The sequence below is a fragment of the Microcaecilia unicolor genome, chromosome 6 (genome assembly GCF_901765095.1).
Source record: "Microcaecilia unicolor chromosome 6, aMicUni1.1, whole genome shotgun sequence".
Classification (NCBI taxonomy): domain Eukaryota; kingdom Metazoa; phylum Chordata; class Amphibia; order Gymnophiona; family Siphonopidae; genus Microcaecilia; species Microcaecilia unicolor.
Genome location: NC_044036.1, coordinates 239,611,365 through 239,632,668, shown reverse-complemented (window position 1 = coordinate 239,632,668; position 21,304 = coordinate 239,611,365). Strand labels below are relative to the sequence as shown.

General features: G+C 42.9%; 1 protein-coding gene across 1 annotated transcript in view; it reads left to right on the top strand.

Annotated features, from left to right (window-relative positions):
• Positions 1-1,737: 1,737 nt before the first annotated feature.
• The window catches only part of LOC115472606 (lipocalin-like), a 112,112-nt gene continuing 92,545 nt past the window's right edge, over positions 1,738-21,304 (top strand). Inside the window, exon 1 of the mRNA XM_030206912.1 lies at positions 1,738-1,909. Within this exon, the coding sequence (XP_030062772.1) occupies positions 1,814-1,909 (96 nt within the window). The 5' untranslated portion in view covers positions 1,738-1,813. The remainder of the gene's footprint in view (positions 1,910-21,304) is intronic.

Sequence of the window (21,304 nt, the reverse complement as noted above, 5' to 3'; positions counted from 1 at the left end):
ATAGGGGAGGGATGCTAGATGTGGTGTACATGGATTTGAGTAAAGCCTTGGACACAATTCCGCACAGGCGACTGATAAATAAACTAAGTGCCCTTGATATGGGGGCTAAAGTGACTGACTGGGTTAAAAACTGGTTAAGTTGAAGGAGACAGAAGGTAGTGGTAAATGGAGTTTGCTTCAAGGAAAAATGTTATCAGTGGTGTACCGCAGGGATTGGTCCTTGGGCGGGCTGTTTTTAACATCTTTGTGAGTGATATTGCGGAAGGACTGTCTGGTATGGTTTGTTTCTTTGCGGACGATACCGAACTTTGTAATAGGGTAGACACCTTGAAGGGCATTGAAAGTATGTGGAGGGATCTGGCAAAGCTTGAAGAATGGTTGAGCAGTTGGCAACTCAGATTTACTGCTAAAAAATGCAGGGTCATACACTTAGTTTGCAACAATCCAAGGGAAAGGTATAGTATAGGGGGTGAAGTACTTCTGTGTACGAAAGAAGATCAAGACTTGGGGGTGATTATGTCAGATTATCTCAAGGTGGCCAAACTGGTAGAAAAGGTGATGGTCAACGCCAGAAGGATGCTTAGATGCACAGGGAGAGGGATGGCCTGCAGGAAAAAAGAGGTGATAGTGCCCTTATATATGTCTATGGTGAGGCCCCATTTAGAATAATGTGTGCAATTCTGGAGACTGTACCTACGAAAAGATATAAACAGGATGGATCCAGATGGTGGCTACAAAACTGGTCAATGGTTTCTTTCATAAAGTGTGTAGGGACAAGGCTCTCAATATGTATAATCTGGAAGAAAGATGGGAGAGAGGGAATATGATGGACATGTTTAAATACCTCTATGGTGTTAGTGTACAGGAGGTGAGCCTCTTTCAAATGAAGGAAAACTATGGAATAGGAGGGCATAGGATGACGTTAAGAGGTTATATGATCAGGAGTAATCTAAGGAAATATTTTTTCATGGAAAGGGTGGTGGATGCATGGAATTGCCTCCCAGTGGAGGTGGTGGAGATGAGGACTGTGTCTGACTTTAAGAAAGCGTGGGATAGACATGTGAGATCTCTTAGGGAAAGGAGGAGATAGTGATTGCTGTGGATGGGCAGACTGGGTGGGCCATTTGGCTCTTGTCTGTCATCATGTTTCTATGTTTCTGAGTGTGGCTCCAGTGACATCCCTGGTTGCTTAGCTGCCTTTTGCTGTTTCTGCAGAACCTTTTTGTTCTTTTCTTGTTTCTCTTCTGTACCACTTTTTATACATGTATCTGCCACACAATTGTTCTAAAATGACTTTCTTAGTTACTATTGTTGTACACTGATACACATAGGATTCAGTTCAGTTCCTAATACTCTACCATTCTTCATTCTTTATTTTGCTTGTCTCTGACCCCTGCATTTTACACAGTGCCCAGCCATCATGTCATCCATACTAGGAAACCAAGAAGGGCATTGTCAAGATGAACAAATTTTGCATCCCCACAGAGAATCTGTTTTAGGGCTCCTGTGGCACACTGTGACTCATTGCTCTTTTTCCATGAGTTATGGGTCCTTTAAAGACCCCTATTTCACAACAAATGTTCTCTGTTCTGGCAATGTCCGGCTTCTACAGTAGAGAATGAGGATGCTGGTACTATCCCACTGGGTGCTATGATGTACTGTTGTAATGCTGTTTGCTTTTTTTTTTTTTTTTTTGGGCAGATGTTCCATAAATAGGATCGTTGCTCGCTGGGACTTTCACTAGCTGATTATAAGCTTGTGCTGTTTCAGCTGGGAAATCACAGGACTGAAAGGGAAGAAATAAGCTGGGACAATGAAGTCAGGTCTGCTCAGTTTAGGAATCTTTCTGCTCTGTGCAATCCAGGCACAAGCTAATGTCCCTGTCCAACCTAACTTTGAAGAAGAAAAGGTAGGAACTCTTCACACTTCAATCTGTGTCACTGTGAAGCACACTTTGGGGCATTAATGGTGAGTAGTCTTCCAGGACAGAGGTGTCAGTCCCTCTGAGTACATCCTGCAGGACCTCTGGCTGCATACACTTATGTGCACTTGAGTACTTGCACAATATATCCCCAGAAGTGCTACATATGAAGAGTATCCACAGCATGAGAGTGTTTTGCCTGTTTCCATTTTAATGTAAGGTTCAAGGGGAAAGAGTGAGCACCTACCCTCTGGAATTCTCTTCCTCCACACATCCGTTCGGAGCAGTCCTTTACTTGTTTTAAGGCACTACTTAAAACACACTATTTTTCTCTGGCCTTTCAAACTTGTTCTCAGTGAGGTCTCTGTTAAGGGATTGGCCTGGGATGCCTTAATTGGCCTTGTTCATTGTTTTGAATGAGTCTGTTTGGATGAATGTTTACCTATGCTTTTTAAAGCAATAGTGTTCTTATCAATCATTTTATTGTATTTATGTTTTGTTTTGAAAACTGCTTAGAATTACCTGTTTGGAATATGCATTTTAACAAGTATTTAATAAACATAAACAAATGAAATTTTTGAGATCTTTCAGTTTATAATGGGGATGATTGCAGTATTTGAGAAGGTGAAGCCATTAAATTATATTTATTTATTTGTTACATTTGTACCCCACATTTTCCCACCTATTTGCAGGCTCAATGTGGCTTACATAGTACCGTGAGGCGTTAGCCACCTCCGCTGATGAAACAAATACAGAGTGGTGTTATTGTCAATGAGATAAATGTGTTACAGACACATTAGGGGATCATAGAGAAGAGGAGTTATATAGTGTTCATAGTGTTCATTACAAGTATTGGTTTCTTTGTGTTGCTGGGTTCAGGCATTAAGTTGGGTCAGTAGGGTATGCCTTTTCAAACAGGTTGGTCTTTAGTGATTTCCGCAATTTGAGGTGGTCGCACGTTGTTTTTACAGCTTTTGGTAGTGCATTCCAGAGTTGCGTGCTTATATAGGAGAAATTGGATCCATAAATAATAACCTCTTGTCCATTTAACCCATATCTTCTGAGTTCCAGCATCATTATAGGAACAGCAGAACGGAGATGGCACGTCCCATTCCACTAGCAATTTGCCTAGGCGGAGAACTCTGAAGTCCCACGAGAAATGAAGTGCGGAAGATTAGTGGGAAATGACCAGGGGCTCTAGAAAAATTGATGAGAATCTTGATTCTTTTGAAGATTTATTAAACAATCAAAGACTCGACACAGTACTGTGTTTCAGCCTATGGCCTGCTTCAGGAGTCTTTATTAGTTAACAGATTTGAGAATTTCAATGTAGATTTTTTTCAGTCATTAAAATGAAAGATGGTCTTGAAAAAGACTTTTAAAACAAAGTTGCTGCTAAAAGAAAGTGCTTTGTCTTCTAGTCATACAGCATAGTCGCTCTAGGGTGTGCTCCTTACTGATACTGCCTGTAATCTCCGAACAGGGAGGCTGGTTGCAATGGGGACTGGGAGGGATCCTCCACAAACTGAGGTCCATTAGGAAACTGTGCAGAGGCAAATCTTGTTAACAGAATACCTGCTGCTTCAATCAAAGCTAGAAGAATACCTCCCATAGCAGCAGAGCCCACCATGGCAATCGGCCCATTACGTGCTGCTAAGATGGCACCAGTTAAGGCACCACTTGTAATGGAATTCCAGGGGTCTTCTTTACCCCTCATTTTCACCATATTGCAATCGATCATGGAAAAGAAACCACCTCAGATTGCAAAGCTGCCTCCCAGCTGTGGTGCTCTGTTTCTAATGGATACCAAACTCCCTCGCAAATGATGATTCACTCTCACATGAAATGAAAACTGTGATATAGAGGACTGATGTATGTAGGGTGAAGGGGAAGAGATCATCCCTACTAGGGAAGACCTAAGGGATATGGCAGGTGCACAACTTCAATGCAAATTAATGGATGACAGTAGAAGAATTAGGTTAAAATATTATAAGCAGGGTTCAAAGTAGCTGCACTGAACTGTCTCTTCTTTGTGGTTACTAATCACTTTTTAGCCCTTCTTAAGTTGAGATTCAAATGTAGATGTTGAGTCAGAACAGAGATTGGTTCCTTCCTGGCCTTTTGACTGAGATTAAGAACCCCTATAAAACTGGGGGTGGGGGAGAAGGGAGTTTAGAGGGTAATTCTATAAGGGGCCCTTTTACTAAGCAGTGGTAAGTGACTACTACTTATCATTTCTATAGCGCTACTAGATGTACACAGCGCTGTACACTTGAACATGAAGAGACAGTCCCTGCTTGAAAGAGCTTACAATCTAATCAGGACAGACAGAACAAATCTAATCAGGACAGACAAAAAGGACAAATAAGGGATAAGAGAATTATTTAAGGTGGGAATGATAAGACAGACATAGGTATTGAACAAACAAATAGAGGTTAGGGGTTAAAAACAGCCTCAAAAAGGTGGGCTTTTAGCCTAGATTTGAAGACGGCCAGAGATGGAGCTTGACGTACTGGCTCAGGAAGTCTATTCCAGGCGTATGGTGCAGCAAGATAAAAGGAATGGATTCTGGAGTTTGCAGTGGAGGAGAAGGGTACAGATAAGAGAGATTTGCCCATGCTCCAATGATCAGAAGCAAATGCAGGCACTAGAGGCCAATAGCGCCATACTAGGGTGTGTAACAATGTGCTCACCAGATCTGAACGCAATGAGCATGCAAATGCATGCTAAACAGGGCATTACCTATTCCTCCCAAATGCTCAGTGGGCAGTGCACCAAATATTGGTGCTTTTCCTGCAGCAAACCCTATGCCAGCTTAGAGCTGACAATAGGGTTTGTGGAGCATTGGGGAGGAATGGGGAGCACTGTGCTTGCAGGCACTCCAATCCCCCCCCCCCCCAAAATCAATCAAGGCCCTAGTGGCTAGTGCCCCCAAGCCCCCATATCCCCCCAGCACAGCAACATGGGGGGCAGGATTTCCAATGGACCTCTAGCCCCCCCAACACCCCCCCTGACACGTAGGCCCGGGGGCTGGAGATCCAATGAATATCAGGCTAGAATGAGCTGAACCACCACTATACAGAGAGAGAGGTGACATTTAGACTAGTATCTGAGTAGCTATCTGGATAACATTAGGCCAGCTTTGTAACTATCTGGATAGCAATCTGAGTATCACTGCTCTCTAGATCACTGGGCTGCTCTGCCATCACTCTACCTAACACTGCCTGGCACTATCCAAATCATGCTAAGGTGGTCTATAAGAACATTCAGTGGCACTATTTGTGCAGTGCCACTGAACATTCATGAATACAAGCAGACAGTGCAAATATTCATATACAGGTTCTTGCTATACAGATATTTTCTTTTGAATATTGGGACCCCCTTTTTTTTCAACAAAGGCTTTTTTACAATGTCCTTTTTAATATACTTTTGTTTTAGGTTTATTTTTTTAATTGTGATTGGATGCTTATGTTTTTATGTTTGCATGAGTTTTTAACATTTTAAATGATTTTTATCTATGCTTACCTGTAATCTGCTTACCCCGCCTGCCTGACTCGCTACCTCCCTGACTCAGTGACCTTAAATAAGGAGAAGCCACCTGCGGGAATATAGAGCTGTGTGCACAGCGGCTGCCTTTTTACATGCACATAGAAGCATCACTTATCAATAACCAGCAGCCCTTCCTTGGGACTCAGTGTATAACAAATTTATACACTGAATACACTGCAAGAAAACTTTCACTTACTAACCTTCAATCTCACTAATTAGGGTGGTACTTTTCACATTTGGGATGGGACACATTGATATCTGTACACTCTGGACTCTGGAAATTGGACCTTGGCACTGGTGCTTTTGTGACATCCAAAGTTCTGGCTGCCTATTCTGTAGAAATGTTCTTTCCTAAGTACATTAGTATTGCCACACTGGGACAGACCAAGGGTCCATCAAGCCCAGCATCCTGTTTCCATCAGTGGACAATCCAGGTCACAAATACCTGGCAAGATCCCAAAAAAGCTCAATATGCTGCTTATCCCAGAAATAAGCAGTGGATTTTCCCCAGGTCAATAAACTATACTGTTCAGATACCAAGCTCTCAGTTTGAGCAACCACTTTATTCTTTGACATATGATACATATCTAATATCTAAATTTAATAAAAGGTATTACTTGTGACTATTTTACTTTTACTTATTTTTTTCAGTGTGTTGTCAGATAATTATGGATGTAAGTCCCACCTCTGGTACCACCCCTGACCCCACCCTATTTAGCCTCCCCAAACATTTGGGCCACCAACCACCTATGGGTGGGCCTGAGCCTAAACTAGGTGGACACATGAACCTTGCCCGGCATATCACCCTCCACTCTGCCAGGTGACTGATCATCTCTTAATTCAATCATTACCCCACTCTGGCCCACCCTGCCATACCTTTTTAACCCTTCAGTACTTTCCTGGCAGCAAGCAGCAACTCAAACCCACTGCGTATGCCAGTTCAGAATTTTCTGGAAACAGTATGGAAGTTGTGTCAGAGGGAAGACTCTGGGCCAACATGAGCAGTGGGTATGAGTCACTGCTTGCTGCTGGCAAAGCACTGCAGGAATGAAAAGGTACAGGGGTGTTGGGTGGGGTGGAGTTGAGAGATGCCAGAATGCTTGCGAGGAGGGAGAGAGATGCCCAGATTCTTCAGCTGGTACATAAGAATGTAAGAGTAGCCATAGTGGGTCAGACCAATGATCTACCTAGCCCAGTATCTTTCCAACAGTGGCCAAGCCAGGTCACCAGTACCTGGCAGAAACCCAAATTGTGGCAACAATCCATGCTACCAATCCCAGGGCAAGCAATTGCTTCTTCATGTCTGTCTCAATAGCAGACTATGGACTTTTCCTCCAGGAAGTTGTTCAAACTTTTAAACCCCGATACGCTATCCACTATTATGCTAACCACTGTTACTACATCCTCTGGCAAAGATTTCCACAGCTTAACTATTCATTGAGTGAAAAAATATTTCCTACTTTTTCTTTTAAAAGTATTTCCATGTAATTTCATTGAGTGTCCCCTGGTCTTTGTATTTTTTGAAAGAGTAAAAAAAAAAAAAAATTGATTCACTTCTACTTGTTCTACACCACTCAGGATTTTGTAGACCTCAATTGTATCTCCCCTCATCCATCACTTTTCCAAGCTGAAGAGCCCTAACCTCTTTAGCCTTTCCTCATATGAGAGGAGTTCCATCCCTTTTATCATTTTGGTCGCTCTTCTTTGAACTTTTTCTAATTCCACTGTATCTTTTTTGAGATGCAGCGACCAGAACTGAACGCAGTACTCAAGATGCGGTTGCGCCATGGAGAGAGACAGAGGCATTATAGTATTTCTGATCTTATTCACCATCCCTTTCCTACTAATTCCTAGCATCCTGATTGCTTTTTTGACTGTCGCTACACATTGAGCAGAAAATTTCAGCATATTATCTACAATGACACCTAGATCTTTTTCTTGAGTGCTGACCCCCAAGGTGGATACTAGCATCAGGTAAGTATGATGCAGATTATTCTTTCCAATGTGTAGCACCTTGCATTAGGCCACATTAAGTTTCATCTACCATTTGGATGCCCAGTCTTTCAGTTTCCTAAGATCTTCCTGCAATATTTCACAGTCCGCACGTGTTTTAATAACATTGAATAGTTTTGTGTCATCTGCAAATTTAATCACCTCACTCATCATTTCGATTTCCATATCATTTATAAATTTGTTAAATAGCACCGGACCCAGTACTGATCCCTATGGCACTCCACTGTTCACCCTCTTCCATTGAGAGAAATGACCATTTAACCCTACCCTCTGTTTCCTGTCCAATAACCAATTCCTAATCCACACCAGAAAATTGCCTCCTGTCCCATGACTCTTTAATATTCTCAGGAGTCTCTCATGAGGAACTTTATCAAAAGCTTTCTAAAAATCAAAGAAGTGAGTGGGTGGGTGGCAGGGAGAGGAAGATTACAATTTTTATTTTCTTGTTCCTGCCCTGAATTCAAGAAGGCAGTGATCTGGCATGGCAAGTGACCAAGTACTGACAGGAAGGAGCTAGGGGAAGGTCATGGTTGGGTTGGGGAGGCTTACACGATGCCTATGGGCCCACCCACAATTGGGTGTCTGACTACGCCCCTGACTTCGTGTGTCCATAATTTCAGAGGTAGGGTAAGTCTCTATTTCCCTCTGGTCACGGCTGTCTCCCTCCTGCTCCTTCACATACTGCCATTTCTAGTTGCCCTTCTCCCTACAGTAATTTCTGAGTCTCGCCCCTTCCTTTTTTTCAGGAGCACACAAGCCACAACTTTGGTTAGGGACTGCATTTCCCAGTTTGCCTACAGGATCCTTCCCTCAAGCTTGGACTTCCCTGCATGATTGCTTCAGCCTATGCCTGCCCTTCCCCCACATTACCACTAGCTTTCTTCTGAGGTACAAACCCATACAAGGAGGTTGGAGAAAGAACAGGAGACTGCAGGAGTCAATCTATGTGGGCTGAAACCAGTAGGCGGAGCTTGCTGTCACACTGAGAAATCCAAAACAATAGCAAACACTTATTAGAAATAATGTATTGTGTGAAGATCCTCCCCTCCGCTGGAGGGTCCTCGGGATCTCCCCTTCACCCTTGCTGCCCAACCTCCTGGTTCACTGCAGTCCACAGGGCAGGGCTCAAAGAAATCCACTTCAAAGCAAAACTAGCTAGTTCTTTATTTTGCTTGGGATCCAACAGTCCAGCAGTGCAAAAAGACACAATACTTGAATCAACAAAAAACCTCACAATTACCCCTGTTGCTCCTCTCAGGGGTACAAACACAGCAAGAAAGAAAAAAAAAACAACTTTTAACTCCCAGGCTTCTAGCACCCAGCTGGGTTCCTTTCAGACAGTTTTATAGCCCTGGGTCTTCTTTCTTCCCCCCCCCCCCCCCCTCTCCCTTGGAAGGGGGCAATACACTGCAAGCAGTTCCAACAAAAAAAAACCAAACACAGTTCTTCAGGCTTCAGCACACAGCTCAAACCCCTTCAGCTTCTTTTAGGCTTTTTAGCCTCAGTTCACACTCCACCTTCTTCCTGCTGGGCACAGCCCACTCCGAGAAAATCTCTCATCCCTCTTCAACTTTTTAACCTCACAGTTCAATCACAGCCTGAGCTCTGGAAAATGAAAAGGCCCCACCCATCTGGGTCACTCTCTCTAAGCACTGACCCATCCTCCCACATGACCTTTCCTCTTTCCTCTCTTAGCCCAGTTACCATACCATGAGGTTACATGCTCTCTTATTTTGTTACCTAAAGAGTGAGCCCAGGCTGAGAGGTCCATAGGCTCTTCCTCGCTCTCCTCTCTTTCTCTCTGCCCAGCTTCTTGATACTCCATGGGCTCCCCGTCCCACCCACTTTGCAGCTGTTCCTCTTTCCCTTGATTACCCTGCAGGGGCACCACCCTTTCCTTGTTAGAGTTCTCCCCCTGTTCCTGCTGGGGAAGGTAATCTCTGTTCCAGGCTTTGCCCTGAGGTTGCTGGGAAATGTAGTCTCTTCCTCTCCTCCATTTTACAGGGGTCACGACCCTTTCTCTGCTCTCTCTCGGGGAATGCTGGGTAATGTAGTCCTTTTCTCTCCACCCTTTTCTAGGGGGCATTACTACTTTTCTCGCTCTCTGGGGATGGAATGGAGGCAAGGCTCTGTTCTGCCTATGTCTGCTCGTGAGCCTCCCCCCTTCTTCCTCTTCCACTTCCATCTTATCTACCCCCAGGTCCTCTCCTTCACAATTGTCTATGCATGGTCCATCTGTAAAAGGTCTAAAGCTGTTTCAGCTGGATAGGCAGTGTCTTAAAAGCTGGAGGTTAAGGATTTTATTATTATTATTTTTTAATTTGACAGCATTTTTTTATTTATTTGAAAGCTTCCCATATGTAGATATATATCATTAAATAAAATTGAAAATCACTAAAATAGCATAAAAATTATTATAGCTGGTAGAAACAACAGTAATAAACTCTGAATTTCGCGCTCATTTTTCTACACTGTTCTATAGAATACAGTAATGCATGGCCAGATTCAGTGAGGATATCCTGTTTCCTGATGGGTTCATCTTAACTGTTGTAATTTGCCTTGGGAAGCCTGGTGTTATAAAGATAGAATATATTGAAATTAAATGAAAGTAAAGTTAGAACATATCTTGTCTGCCATTGTATGTTCTCATATATTGATATATCAATAAACAATTGTTAAATTGAGCACAGGCTAGTGTTTTTTATTTACAGTTCTACACACATACCTCCTTCCCCTCCCAGACCTTCCCGTGACTCTCCCCCTGTTTCCATTCCCCCCTGTCCGCATCCATCCCCACAGTACCTTTTGAAACAACAAGACTTCAGCCCTGCAGCCCAGTGGCAGCCATACTGAAAGGGTCTTGTCTCTGACCCGGCATGCCCCTTCTATAAACAGGAAGTTGCATCAGATGTGGCAGGATGGGACAGAGGGAAAGGCTTGATGCAGGCTATAGGCAGCCTTTCAGTACGGCTGCTGCTGGCCTGCAGTGCCAAAGACTTGCTGTTTCAAAAGATACTGGGTGGGGGGATGCAGGTGCAGTATGTTGGGTGGGAAGAGAGAGATCCGTGGTCAGGTCTGAGAGGGGAGGGGAGAGAAGAAGAGAGGCCAAAGACTTTGTTTTAAAAGGTACTACGGGTACAGATGCAGATGCGGGTATGGGGGTGTGTGCAGGGGGAGGGAGAGCGAGTCACGGGCAGGAACAAGGGAAGAAGACTTGAGAGAGCTGCAGGGGAAGGGAGCCTGAGAGAGCCATGGGGGCCTGAAAGAGCTATAGGCTGCTTGAGAGAGCCAAAGAGGAAGTAGGGCTTGAGGGAATTACAGTGGACTTGAGAGAGCTGAGGGTGGGGTAAGGGAGAGATGCCAGACTTTGGGGGAGGGAAGGGGGAAATTGAGAGAGAACCATGGACAAGGCTAAGAGATGGTGGATTGTACAGTGGGGAAGGGGGAAATAGATAGAGAAGCTGAACTGAGGGAGAGAAGGATGGAGGGAGAGTAGTGGAGGGAGAAGAGAAAAGCAGACTTGTTGGGCTTAGAGGGAGGGAAGGGAGAGAGAGAAAGATAATGAACCTGGGGTGGAGGGAAGGATGGAGAGGGTGGAGGGAAGAGAAAAAAAGAGAGAAGTGTTGGTCTGGGGTTTGGGAGAGAGGGAAGAAAGAGAGATAATGGACCTGAGGGAGGGCAGTGGAGGGAGAAGAGAGAGGGAGAGATGTTGGGCTCAAAGAGAGATAGGGAAGGAGGGAGGGAAGAGAGAGAGAGATAATGGACCTGGGGTGGGGTGGTAGGGATGTTGTAGCCTCGCCAGCTAAAGAAATCTACTACCTGAGTCACCCTCTTACTCCTCGTACTGCCTTAGGAACAAGGACGTCAGTGACATACCTGCAGCCACCGATGCTTGCACTCCCCAAGTTCAAACATGAACCGAGCATGATCAAGGAGTGGCAGCTGGAGGCACCCTTGCTCCTGAGTCAGTGCAAAGAGGAAGGGGGTCACTTTGGCAGTGATAACTATTGGAGGGGGAGGGGAGAAAATATGTGCTCTTCTCTGGCTATGCCCTACCTTTAATTGAACAATTAAAAATTTTAATCGAAATGCAGCTCAAATTTTTATGTTTAAATCATCTTTATTCAAAGCACAACATGTTGGTAGATAAGCTTCATGCAGAACAAGAAAAACCAGTGAACCATTCAATATGGCACAATATAAACTTTTACAGAGAAACGTACCCTAAGAACCCTTCCCCTTACGCTCTCCCCTCCCTCCTTATAAGCCCACCTGACTGTTTCTACCCACCAAAATAGCTAAGAAGCGATTTATTCTGTTCTGACAAAGACATCCCTTCAAGCTATGCATTACCATTTGCAAAATATAAATGTCATTCATTCTCGGGGGGCGTGTCAAGATGGCGCCGAGAGCGGGTGTGCAGTGAGATCGCTCCAGCCAGATCGGCTAGTTTTTTGTTCTTGTTGAGAAAATGCCTCACTCCAAAAGAAAAGGAATAGTCCGGGTAGTTCCCCCACCTACCGGGACGTCCACGCCAGCGAGAACTGGTCTGGAGCGTTTCTTCCCCGCTCTTTCTCAGGCAGTGAGCGGAGTGGATTCCTTGGCGGGAGAGTCGGGTGGAGCGGGACTCTCGCCGGAATGTGAAACATCTCTTTCCCCCCCGCCGTTCTCGAAGATCCCTCCAAGCCCAGCGGTTGTAGTGAGTCAGCAGGAGAAACCAACGAACACCGGAAGTGTGGAAGCTGGCGGTCCTAGTGGGGTGACTGACTCAATATTAACAGCCAAATCCGCTGGGAAAGAAACGGAGGTTAGCCTGGGGACAATATGGCTGAAACTGTTAGAGATGGAGAAAACCCTCTTAAATTCATCTGGAGAGGTAAAAACCCTAGGAAATAAGATTCAAGAATTGAAAGATTCTGTTGAGACAACTAATCAAGATTTTTCTCAGAAAATTGAGAGTTTGCAAAAGGAAGTGGAACAAACTAATGAATTTAAAGTTGCAGTATTAGGAGAAAACTTGAAAATATTGAAAATTATAATAGAAGATTGAACCTGCGTTTGCTTAATTTTCCTAAATTATATGGGGTCTCTCCCCAAGATTTATTTGCAAGATTTCTTAAAGAGAACTTAAAATATCCTCAAGAAGCGATTCCTCCATTAGAAAAAATTTACTTTATACCTAATACAAGAAAGAAGGATGAAATAATAAAGGTTCAATCTGGACATGAGTTGGATGTGGGAAATATAACAGCGATTCTGGAACAGACAATAGAAACTGCCACTGAAAGAGCGACTTTGTTGGTAACTTTTCTTTTCCAACAGGACTTAAATGCAGTAATGAGACTTTACTTTAAAACAACAGACCACAATTTCGGTGGAGAAAAAATATGGTTATATCCAAATGTAACAAAAGTGACACAACAAAAGCGAAAGCAGTTTCTTTCAATGCGGTCAAAAATAACGGAACTGGGAGGCTCTTTTCTGTTAGCCTATCCATGTAAATGTATTGTGAGGTTTAACAGTACTAAATATGTTTTTTATGTTCCAGATCAGCTTAAGTTGTTCTTAGACTCAAAACAACGATAGAGATAATAATAGGATTGAGATTACGGTGTCATATTTTCTTATATAAATGTATTGAAAACTGATAATGTAGAAGTACTCCACGTATTCTAACCCCCCAAATTTTGAGGTCTAAGGAAGCCATTGAACTGTAATGGTGAATGGATTAATGTAAAATGTTTCTTTATTGGCTGTTTTTCACTTAACAGTGTATTTCTGTTTAAGTTTAATATAAAGTAATAAAAATTATGAAGAATAAATGTCATTCAGCTCCAACTGTTCAACTGCTGTTTTCCCTTAGCCATCATTATTCCCAGGACTCATCTGTATCCTAACACACAGCCAGGAGACAAAGATTTAAAAAAATCAAAAACAAAACATGCCATTTACATCCAAACAGAACTTCTTCATGAAGGTAGCTCTTCCCTCATTATTCAATACCTAGTTTTTAAATAGTAGTAATAAAAAAAACAAGTGCATTTTAATAATATACCACTGCATTCCACAAAAACAAAAGGAGCATGTTCCCACATACTATCTTTCTCATTTGATCTATTTATAGGAAAAAAGATTTTAAAGGCTCCCAGGTTTCAACCTAATTAAAGTTAAAAAAAAATCGTTGTACTTAAAAATAAAAACTCTGAATGTTGAACACCTTATTCTCATAACATGATGTCTATTTTATTGCCCCTTTGCTAGCTGAAATCTCAATGCATGCTAGAGTGTCCCTATAACCAGCCCCTCCAAATGACACAATGATTACGATTTAGGACAAATTACTACTCTAACTGATGAATGGTTATTCCGTTGTGTCAGTTCCTCTGTGTACATCTGCATGCTGCACAAGCTGAGATGTTTCCAAATATAACTGAGATAAAAAAAACAATGAACAATGACAACATGGATATAGAAGCTGATAGACTTCATACTTTGTTTTGAGTGTACCAATATGGCGGCTGCTGGGGGAAACCTTCTTCAGCCTTGTGACGTCATGTTGTCTCCTGTTCTTCATCCAGCCTGCTTGGCTCCATGTGCCTGAAGGTTTGCTTCCTTCCCTTACCCCTTGTGGCTTTCCCTGTCCTTCCTGGGGAATGTGCAGCCAGTACTTTTCCTCCTTGGAAAACAAATCCTAAACAACAAACTCTTTCACCCTTTGTAACTCTGTCAGGTAGGAGCTTGTTTGCTGTCTGTTCTCCACTGGCTCCTCCCATGCTTAGTGCTTGGGGGGGTTTCCTTAGAGCTACTTCATATAGAGGGGCATAATTGAACGAAAACGTCTATCTCCATGGGCGTTTATTTCCGAGAACGGGTCCGTGAAGGGGCGGACCGAACCGTATTTTCGAAAAAAATAGACGTCCATGTTTTATTCGACAATTTGTGAGCTGGGCGTTTTTGTTTTTCAGTGATAATGGAAAATGAAAGCGCCCAGCTCAAAAACAAATAAATCCAAGGCATTTGTTCATGGGAGGGGCCAGGATTCATAGTGCACTGGTCCCCCTCACATGCCAGGACACCAACCGGACACCCTAGGGGGCACTTTTACAAAAACAAAAAAAAAAGGTAAAAGAGCTCCCAGGTGCATAGCACCCTTCCCTTGTGTGTTGAGCCCCCCAAATCCCCCTCAAAACCCACTGCCCACAAGTCTACACCATTATTATAGCCCTAAGGGGTGAAGGGGGGCACCTACATGTGGATACAGTGAGTTTGGGGGGTTGGATGACTAATAAGCATTAAGCAGCACAATTGTAACAGGTAGGGGGGGGATGGGCCTGGGTCCACCTGCCTGAAGTCCACTGCACCCCCTAACAACTGCTCCAGGGACCTGCATACTGCTGCCAGGGAGGTGGGTATGACATTTGATGGTGAAAATAAAAAGTTGTGAAACATCATTTTTTTGTGGTGGGAGGGGGTTAGTGACCACTGGGGGAGTCAGGGGAGGTAATCCCCGATTCCCTCTGGGGGTAATCTGGTCATTTAGGGCACTTTTTGGGGCCTTATTCGTGAAAAAACAGGGTCCAGGAAAAGTGCCCTAAATTCTAGCTACAAACGCATACTTTTTTCCCATTATCGGCGAAAGGCGCCCATCTCTCCTCGGCCGATAACCACGCCTCCGACACGCCCCCTTCAACTTTGTACGCTTCCGCGATGGAGTGCAGTTGAAAACGTTCAAAATCGCCGTTCCATTATACCGATTTATTCGTTTTTGTCAGATAAACGTCTATCTCCCGATTTGGGTCGAAATCTAGGCGTTTTTCTCTTTCAATTATAAGGTGGATAGTCATTTTTCCAGGGTTCCCTCCCTTTATCTGTGCTTTAACTGGGTAGGGCAGGCTATATGGGCTGCTCCTTTCTTAAACCTAGGGGCTTGGCTACATGCCAAAATCTACTTGAGCTGATACCACTCTCCCCAGGGATGAGCCTGTCTTCCTCTGCATCCTGTTCCTTGCAACTAGGATCTTAGCCCCTGGGTTTCCATCTGTGACTTCCACCTGATCTTGGACTGACTTCCTGGGGATTATGGGGACTCCTAGCCTTTACCACCCTGTTTGCCAACACAGTCTCCAGTGACACACCTAATATGTCACAATACTAATTTCAAAATGCCACTGTTTGCACATGTAGATGCCATGTGATACATGTATTCAAAAAGACAGTGTTCTGAGTGTGGTTTGGGTAGTCAAAATATATGCCGGAGTATAATTTAAAATTTCCCTGTTTACTTTTCTACCTCCTCTGAGGCATACATAAATGATAGCAAACAGCTCACTGCTGCTGGGAATTTAGAAGAGTGGTTGAGGAAGCAATTGTGTTTAACCCTCTGGTATTTAAAATGTCCTATAGAATCTTCACTCCTTAATTGTCTGCTCTTGCATGTAGAATGTTGTAAAATCTCACACTTATACATATTAGGACCAGAATGTATTCATGTGCATAGCCAAAACTGCACCTACATGTATAAGCACCGGTGCTTACACATATTGGGGGCACCTCTATAACTGAGTACCTCCAATTAGGCATCTGTAAGTTATTCACATAAGTGAAAGCCCTGCCTATGTCCTGCCCATGTTCATCCAATGTTTATACCTCCCTTGCAAATACATGCTATGTAAGTTATGTGGGTATTTGCAGACTAGTACTTAGGTGCCCTGCTAGCACTTAGCATGTATGTGGTAGAGATGCATGTAAATGCTAGTATTCCAGTTATGTGCATAATGTGTGTGTAAATGTGAGTGCCTAGGTTATTGAATTACCCCAATTCTGTGCACTTGTATAAAGCAGCATCAACATTTTGGTGCCAAGAGATGCCATTCTGGAGCCTACTGTATAAAAGAAGGAGCCTATTTTCCTTTATAGAATGCTATCGTACCAGGTAAAATATATGCTTATAATTTAGGTGCAACCACTTACACTGGTCATAGAACTGATATAAATGCTTGCACCTAGGTTGGTAAGAAACATATATTCTATTCTATTCTGCAATTTACCTTGTCAGAATTCAAGGCAGTTTACAATATTAGACATCTTCAGCAAAAAGATTAAGAGATAATACAGTAACTTGATTTATATTTAAATTACAAATTTATATTAAAATCATATATCAGTTTTATGTGCACTATACTATGTAATTGGTTTCCTTCTTTGTATATGGCTAATGAGTTAATTAACTTAAGATGCTCCTGAATTTCTGTTCAAAGTTTATTCTTTGATGTAATTTACAAATGCAATGTCTTCAAAACTTTCCAAAAATAGAGTATATGAAAGAATACGTCTACTCTGTAGTGGTATTCCAAAAATAGAGTATATGAAAGAATACGTCTACTCTGTAGTGGTATATAGATAGCTGGGTGGCTGGTGGACGTGAGGATCGCCTGGTGACTTGCCTGCCTGGTGTGAAGGTGGCAGACCTCACGCGTCACCTAGATAGGATTCTAGATAGTGCTGGGGAGGAGTCCGTTGTCTTGGTACATATGGGTACCAATGACATAGGAAAATGTGGGAGAGAGGTTCTGGAAGCCAAATTTAGGCTCTTAGGTAGAAAGCTCAAATCCAGATCCTCTAGTGTAGCATTTTCTGAAATGCTACCTGTTCCACGCGCAGGGCCCAAGAGACAGGCAGAGCTCTGGAGTCTCAATGCGTGGATGAGACGATGGTGCAGGGAGAGGAGGGTTTTAGATTTGTTAGGAACTGGGCAACATTCTGGGGAAGGGGGAGCCTATTCTGAAAGGATGGGCTCCATCTTAACCAGGGTGGGACCAGGCTGCTGACGTTGGCATTTAAAAAGGAGATAGAGCAGCTTTTTTTTAATTATTTAAACAAGAATCTTTATTGAATAAGTAAGACAAAATGTAAATACAGGCACAACATTAAACTTCCAGGCTTTAGTACACACTGCAAAACCTGGAACTTGTTTCTTCAATACTCATTCATTGAGTAATAAAACATTCAATATTCTTGGTGTTTTACATATTTCCCCCCCCCCCCTTCTTCCCCCTAAACAAACTGCAATAAAACATTTCCACGTTATTGGTCAAAATACCCTCCAAATTCCCCTTCCCCTTACAGTGTCTAAGGTAACAACAGTGATTCACCATATCAAATGTTTCTCTATAGCTCATTACGTCTTCGGTATATCCAAAGGTTCCCAGATCTTAGTCCATTTCGACAACTGGTGTCTCTCTTTTGCCATCAGTCTTTCTCTCTCTGCAATGTTCCGCAATAGGGTCATCCATTGGACAACAGACGGGCTATTTTTTTGCTTCCATGAGCGAGCAATAAGCAATCTTCCCGCACATAAGCAATGTTTGATAATACTTGACCAAAGTCATTTACCCCCAAGATAGTTTTATGAAACAGAAATACAGCAGGGTCATATGGTATCGCAACTCCCACTCAGTATCTAATCCGGGCTTGGACAGCTTTCCAGAAGGCTTTTACTTTGTAACATGTCCACCAAATATGGCCCAATGTACCACGTTGGCCACATCCACGCCAACAAGTCGAGGAAGCTGTTCCAAACATATGATTTAACCTTACCAGGGTTAGATACCAACGGTATAGTACTTTTGTTAAATTTTCTTGAACATTAACAGCTGGAGAAATGCGTACGGAACGCCTCTCCATTCTCTGCCACTCCTCAGTTGGGTAACTGACCCCTAATTCTTTCTCCCACAGCACCCTGTGTTTATGGCTAACACACATGTTATCTCGCAAGTGCCCTTAGATCAAAGTAATAAGGCCACGTGTCCCTTGCTCTCGAACACAGAGTTCTTCTAAAAAGGTCACGTCACCCATTAAATAGGCACGTCTGCCTTCTGATGACAAAAAATGAATCAATTGAGTGTAGGCATATTGATCTGTAGAGGGTAACCTGTATGTATCTGCCAATTCCTGGAATGATATGAAGGTATTTTTATTAATCAATTGCCCCCATAGATCTAACCCTTGCTTTTTCCATCTAGTGAAAACTGAGCGTGTGCAGCCTAATGGGAATGCTAAATTACAAACAATAGGTGATAACCGAGAGCAATAGATTTGTTTTAAGCGTTCCATTTTATCCCAGCATGACAAAGTGAACTCAATGATCGGGCTCACCTCCTCCCCCAAGCGACGATGTTTAGGAGGCAACCAGAGTAAGTGGCCTAATTTCAAAGGGCTATGTAGTATACTGTATATTGTTCCATCTTTACCCAAAGTTTGTGAGGGGCTTCTTGAAACCATTCCACTGCGGATTTAACCTGAGCCGCTCTATGATATAAGTCCACTTTAGGGATCCCTAAACCACCTTTGGTCTTACGGTCTGTATACATTATGGAGGGGTGGATTCTAGATTTGCCTCCTTTCCAGATGAACTTCTCTAATCGTTTCTGCAGGGAGTGAAGCACATGGTCACTAATAGGGAGTGGCAAAGCCTGGAAAAGATACAGTAATCGTGGTAATATATTCATTTTCACGGTGGCTATTCTCCCAAACCAAGGTAAACCAAGGGGCTCCCATCTTTCCAAGTCCTCCCTAATGTCTTTCAGTAATGGAGTATAGTTAGCCTCATTAATGTCTTGCAATTTAGCAGTGAGGAAAACTCCCAAATATTTAAGACCCTTAGTTACCCACCTCAAAGGATATAATTGCTTACAGCGGTGATATTGTTCCTCTGTCATACCCCCTGCCATTGCTTCTGTTTTCTCATAATTAATCTTAAATCCTGACACCTGCCCATAAGTTTCCAATTCACTTATAACCTGGGGTATAGAATCTAAAGGCGAGGTAAGGGTCAAAAGGACATCATCTGCAAACAATGCCACCTTTGATTCCCAGTCTTTCACCCTCACTCCCTTTATCCCTGGATGATTCCTAATAGCCCATGCCAATGGTTCCATTACTAAAGCAAATAAAAGTGGCGATAGAGGGCACCCTTGACGTGTCCCTCTATTCAGCTCAAAGAAGGCTGATATCTGCCCATTAATTTTTACCCCTGCTTTCGGCTGAGTGTATAGTTCTTTAATCCAGTCCCTAAAATTAGAGCCAAATCCAAACTGTTGTAAAACCTGGTGTAGGAATGGCCAATGCACCCTATCAAATGCTTTTTCAGCGTCCACACTCAGTAGACAATACGGTGTTTTACTCTGCCGGGCAATATACATAGCATTCAGAGTTCGTCTAATATTGTCCGAGGCCTGTCTATTGGCGACAAAACCCACCTGATCTGGATGTATTAAGGTAGGCAGAATTTCTGTTAATCTACTTGCTAATACCTTAGCCAGGATGCGAACGTCCACATTAAGTACAGAGATGGGGCGGTAAGAAGAGCACTCAGTCATCTCCTTTTTAGGCTTCAGGATCACTGCAATCCATGCCTCTTTCATAGTTGGCGGGAGATTATCTCCTTTCACTACAGCATTAAGCACATCTGTCAACACAGGTGCCAAGTAGGGGGCAAATTTTTTATAGAATTCAGCCGTATAGCCGTCCAATCCTGGTGATTTGGCGGTTTTCAAAGTTTTTATAACTGCTAGGACCTCACGCATGTCAATAGGTGCATCTAGCATTTGTTGTTGATCTTGTGTTAAGGATGGTAGAGCCATTTTTTGCAAGTATGATCGAATACTCTCCTCCTGTATACCCCCATCTTCGGCATAAAGCTTAGCATAATATTCATTGAAACGGACTCTAATCTCTGAAGATGTTCGGAGCACTTCTCCTTTGGATCCCTTAATACGGTAAATATTACGATCTGCTCTTAGTTTTCTCAATTTAATAGCTAACTGCCTACTTATCTTATTTTTGGTGGTATATGTGTGAAGCTTTAGTCTTTCTTTAATATACTCAAGATCTTGAGCTAGCAGGGCTTCTAGTTGTATTCTGGCAGCTTGTAAAGCTCTATATATCTTAAGAGAGCCTGTGGCTTTATGTTTACTTTCTAATATCCCAATTTTCTCTCTTAACTGCAAGGTAGCTTGCAACCTCTGTTTCTTAAGCTTTCCAGCAACCTTAATAAAGTGACCTCTGGACACCGCTTTAAGGGCTTCCCACACTATAGCAATTGAGGGCCCTGAGGCTACATTAAAAGACAGGTATTCCTTCAGGACCTTTACATATTCCTGACAAACTGCTTCCTGTTTTAACAGCCCATTATTTAATGTCCAGTGCCCTACCCGCTGTTTTCCTGTCTGCCAATCTAGTTGTATCCCACAAGGAGCATGATCAGATACAGTAATATTATTTATATATGCTTTTGTGAGTTGATCTCCTAATAACTTATCAATCAACAAGTAGTCAATCCGTGAGTATGTAGAATGTACTGGAGAATAAAAAGAGTAATCACGCTCAGTGGGGTGCATGTCTCTCCAAGAGTCAAAAAGTCTCTTATCCCTAACAAAAGTGTTAAAATGTTTGGCCAAGACTTTGTCATTACCAGAGTTGCGTCCCGATTTATCCACTTCAGGGCAAAGAGTAGCATTGAAATCACCACCCAGTATAAGCTGACCTCCCAGCACTGTGTGTATTTGTTTCTTAAGTAATTGAAAGAAGGATGGTTGATTAGTATTTGGCCCATATATAGATCCCAGAGTAACCTCCTGATTTTCAAATGTCCCCCTGAGTAGAAGATATCTGCCCTTTGGATCTCTTTTCACCTGATGGATTTGTATTGGCAGGTCAGACTGGAGCAATATCGCTACCCCTCTTTGTTTCTTATCAGATATGTTTGAGGCAAAATAAATCTTAGAGTAATAAACATGTCTAAACAAATATTCATGCGCCCTT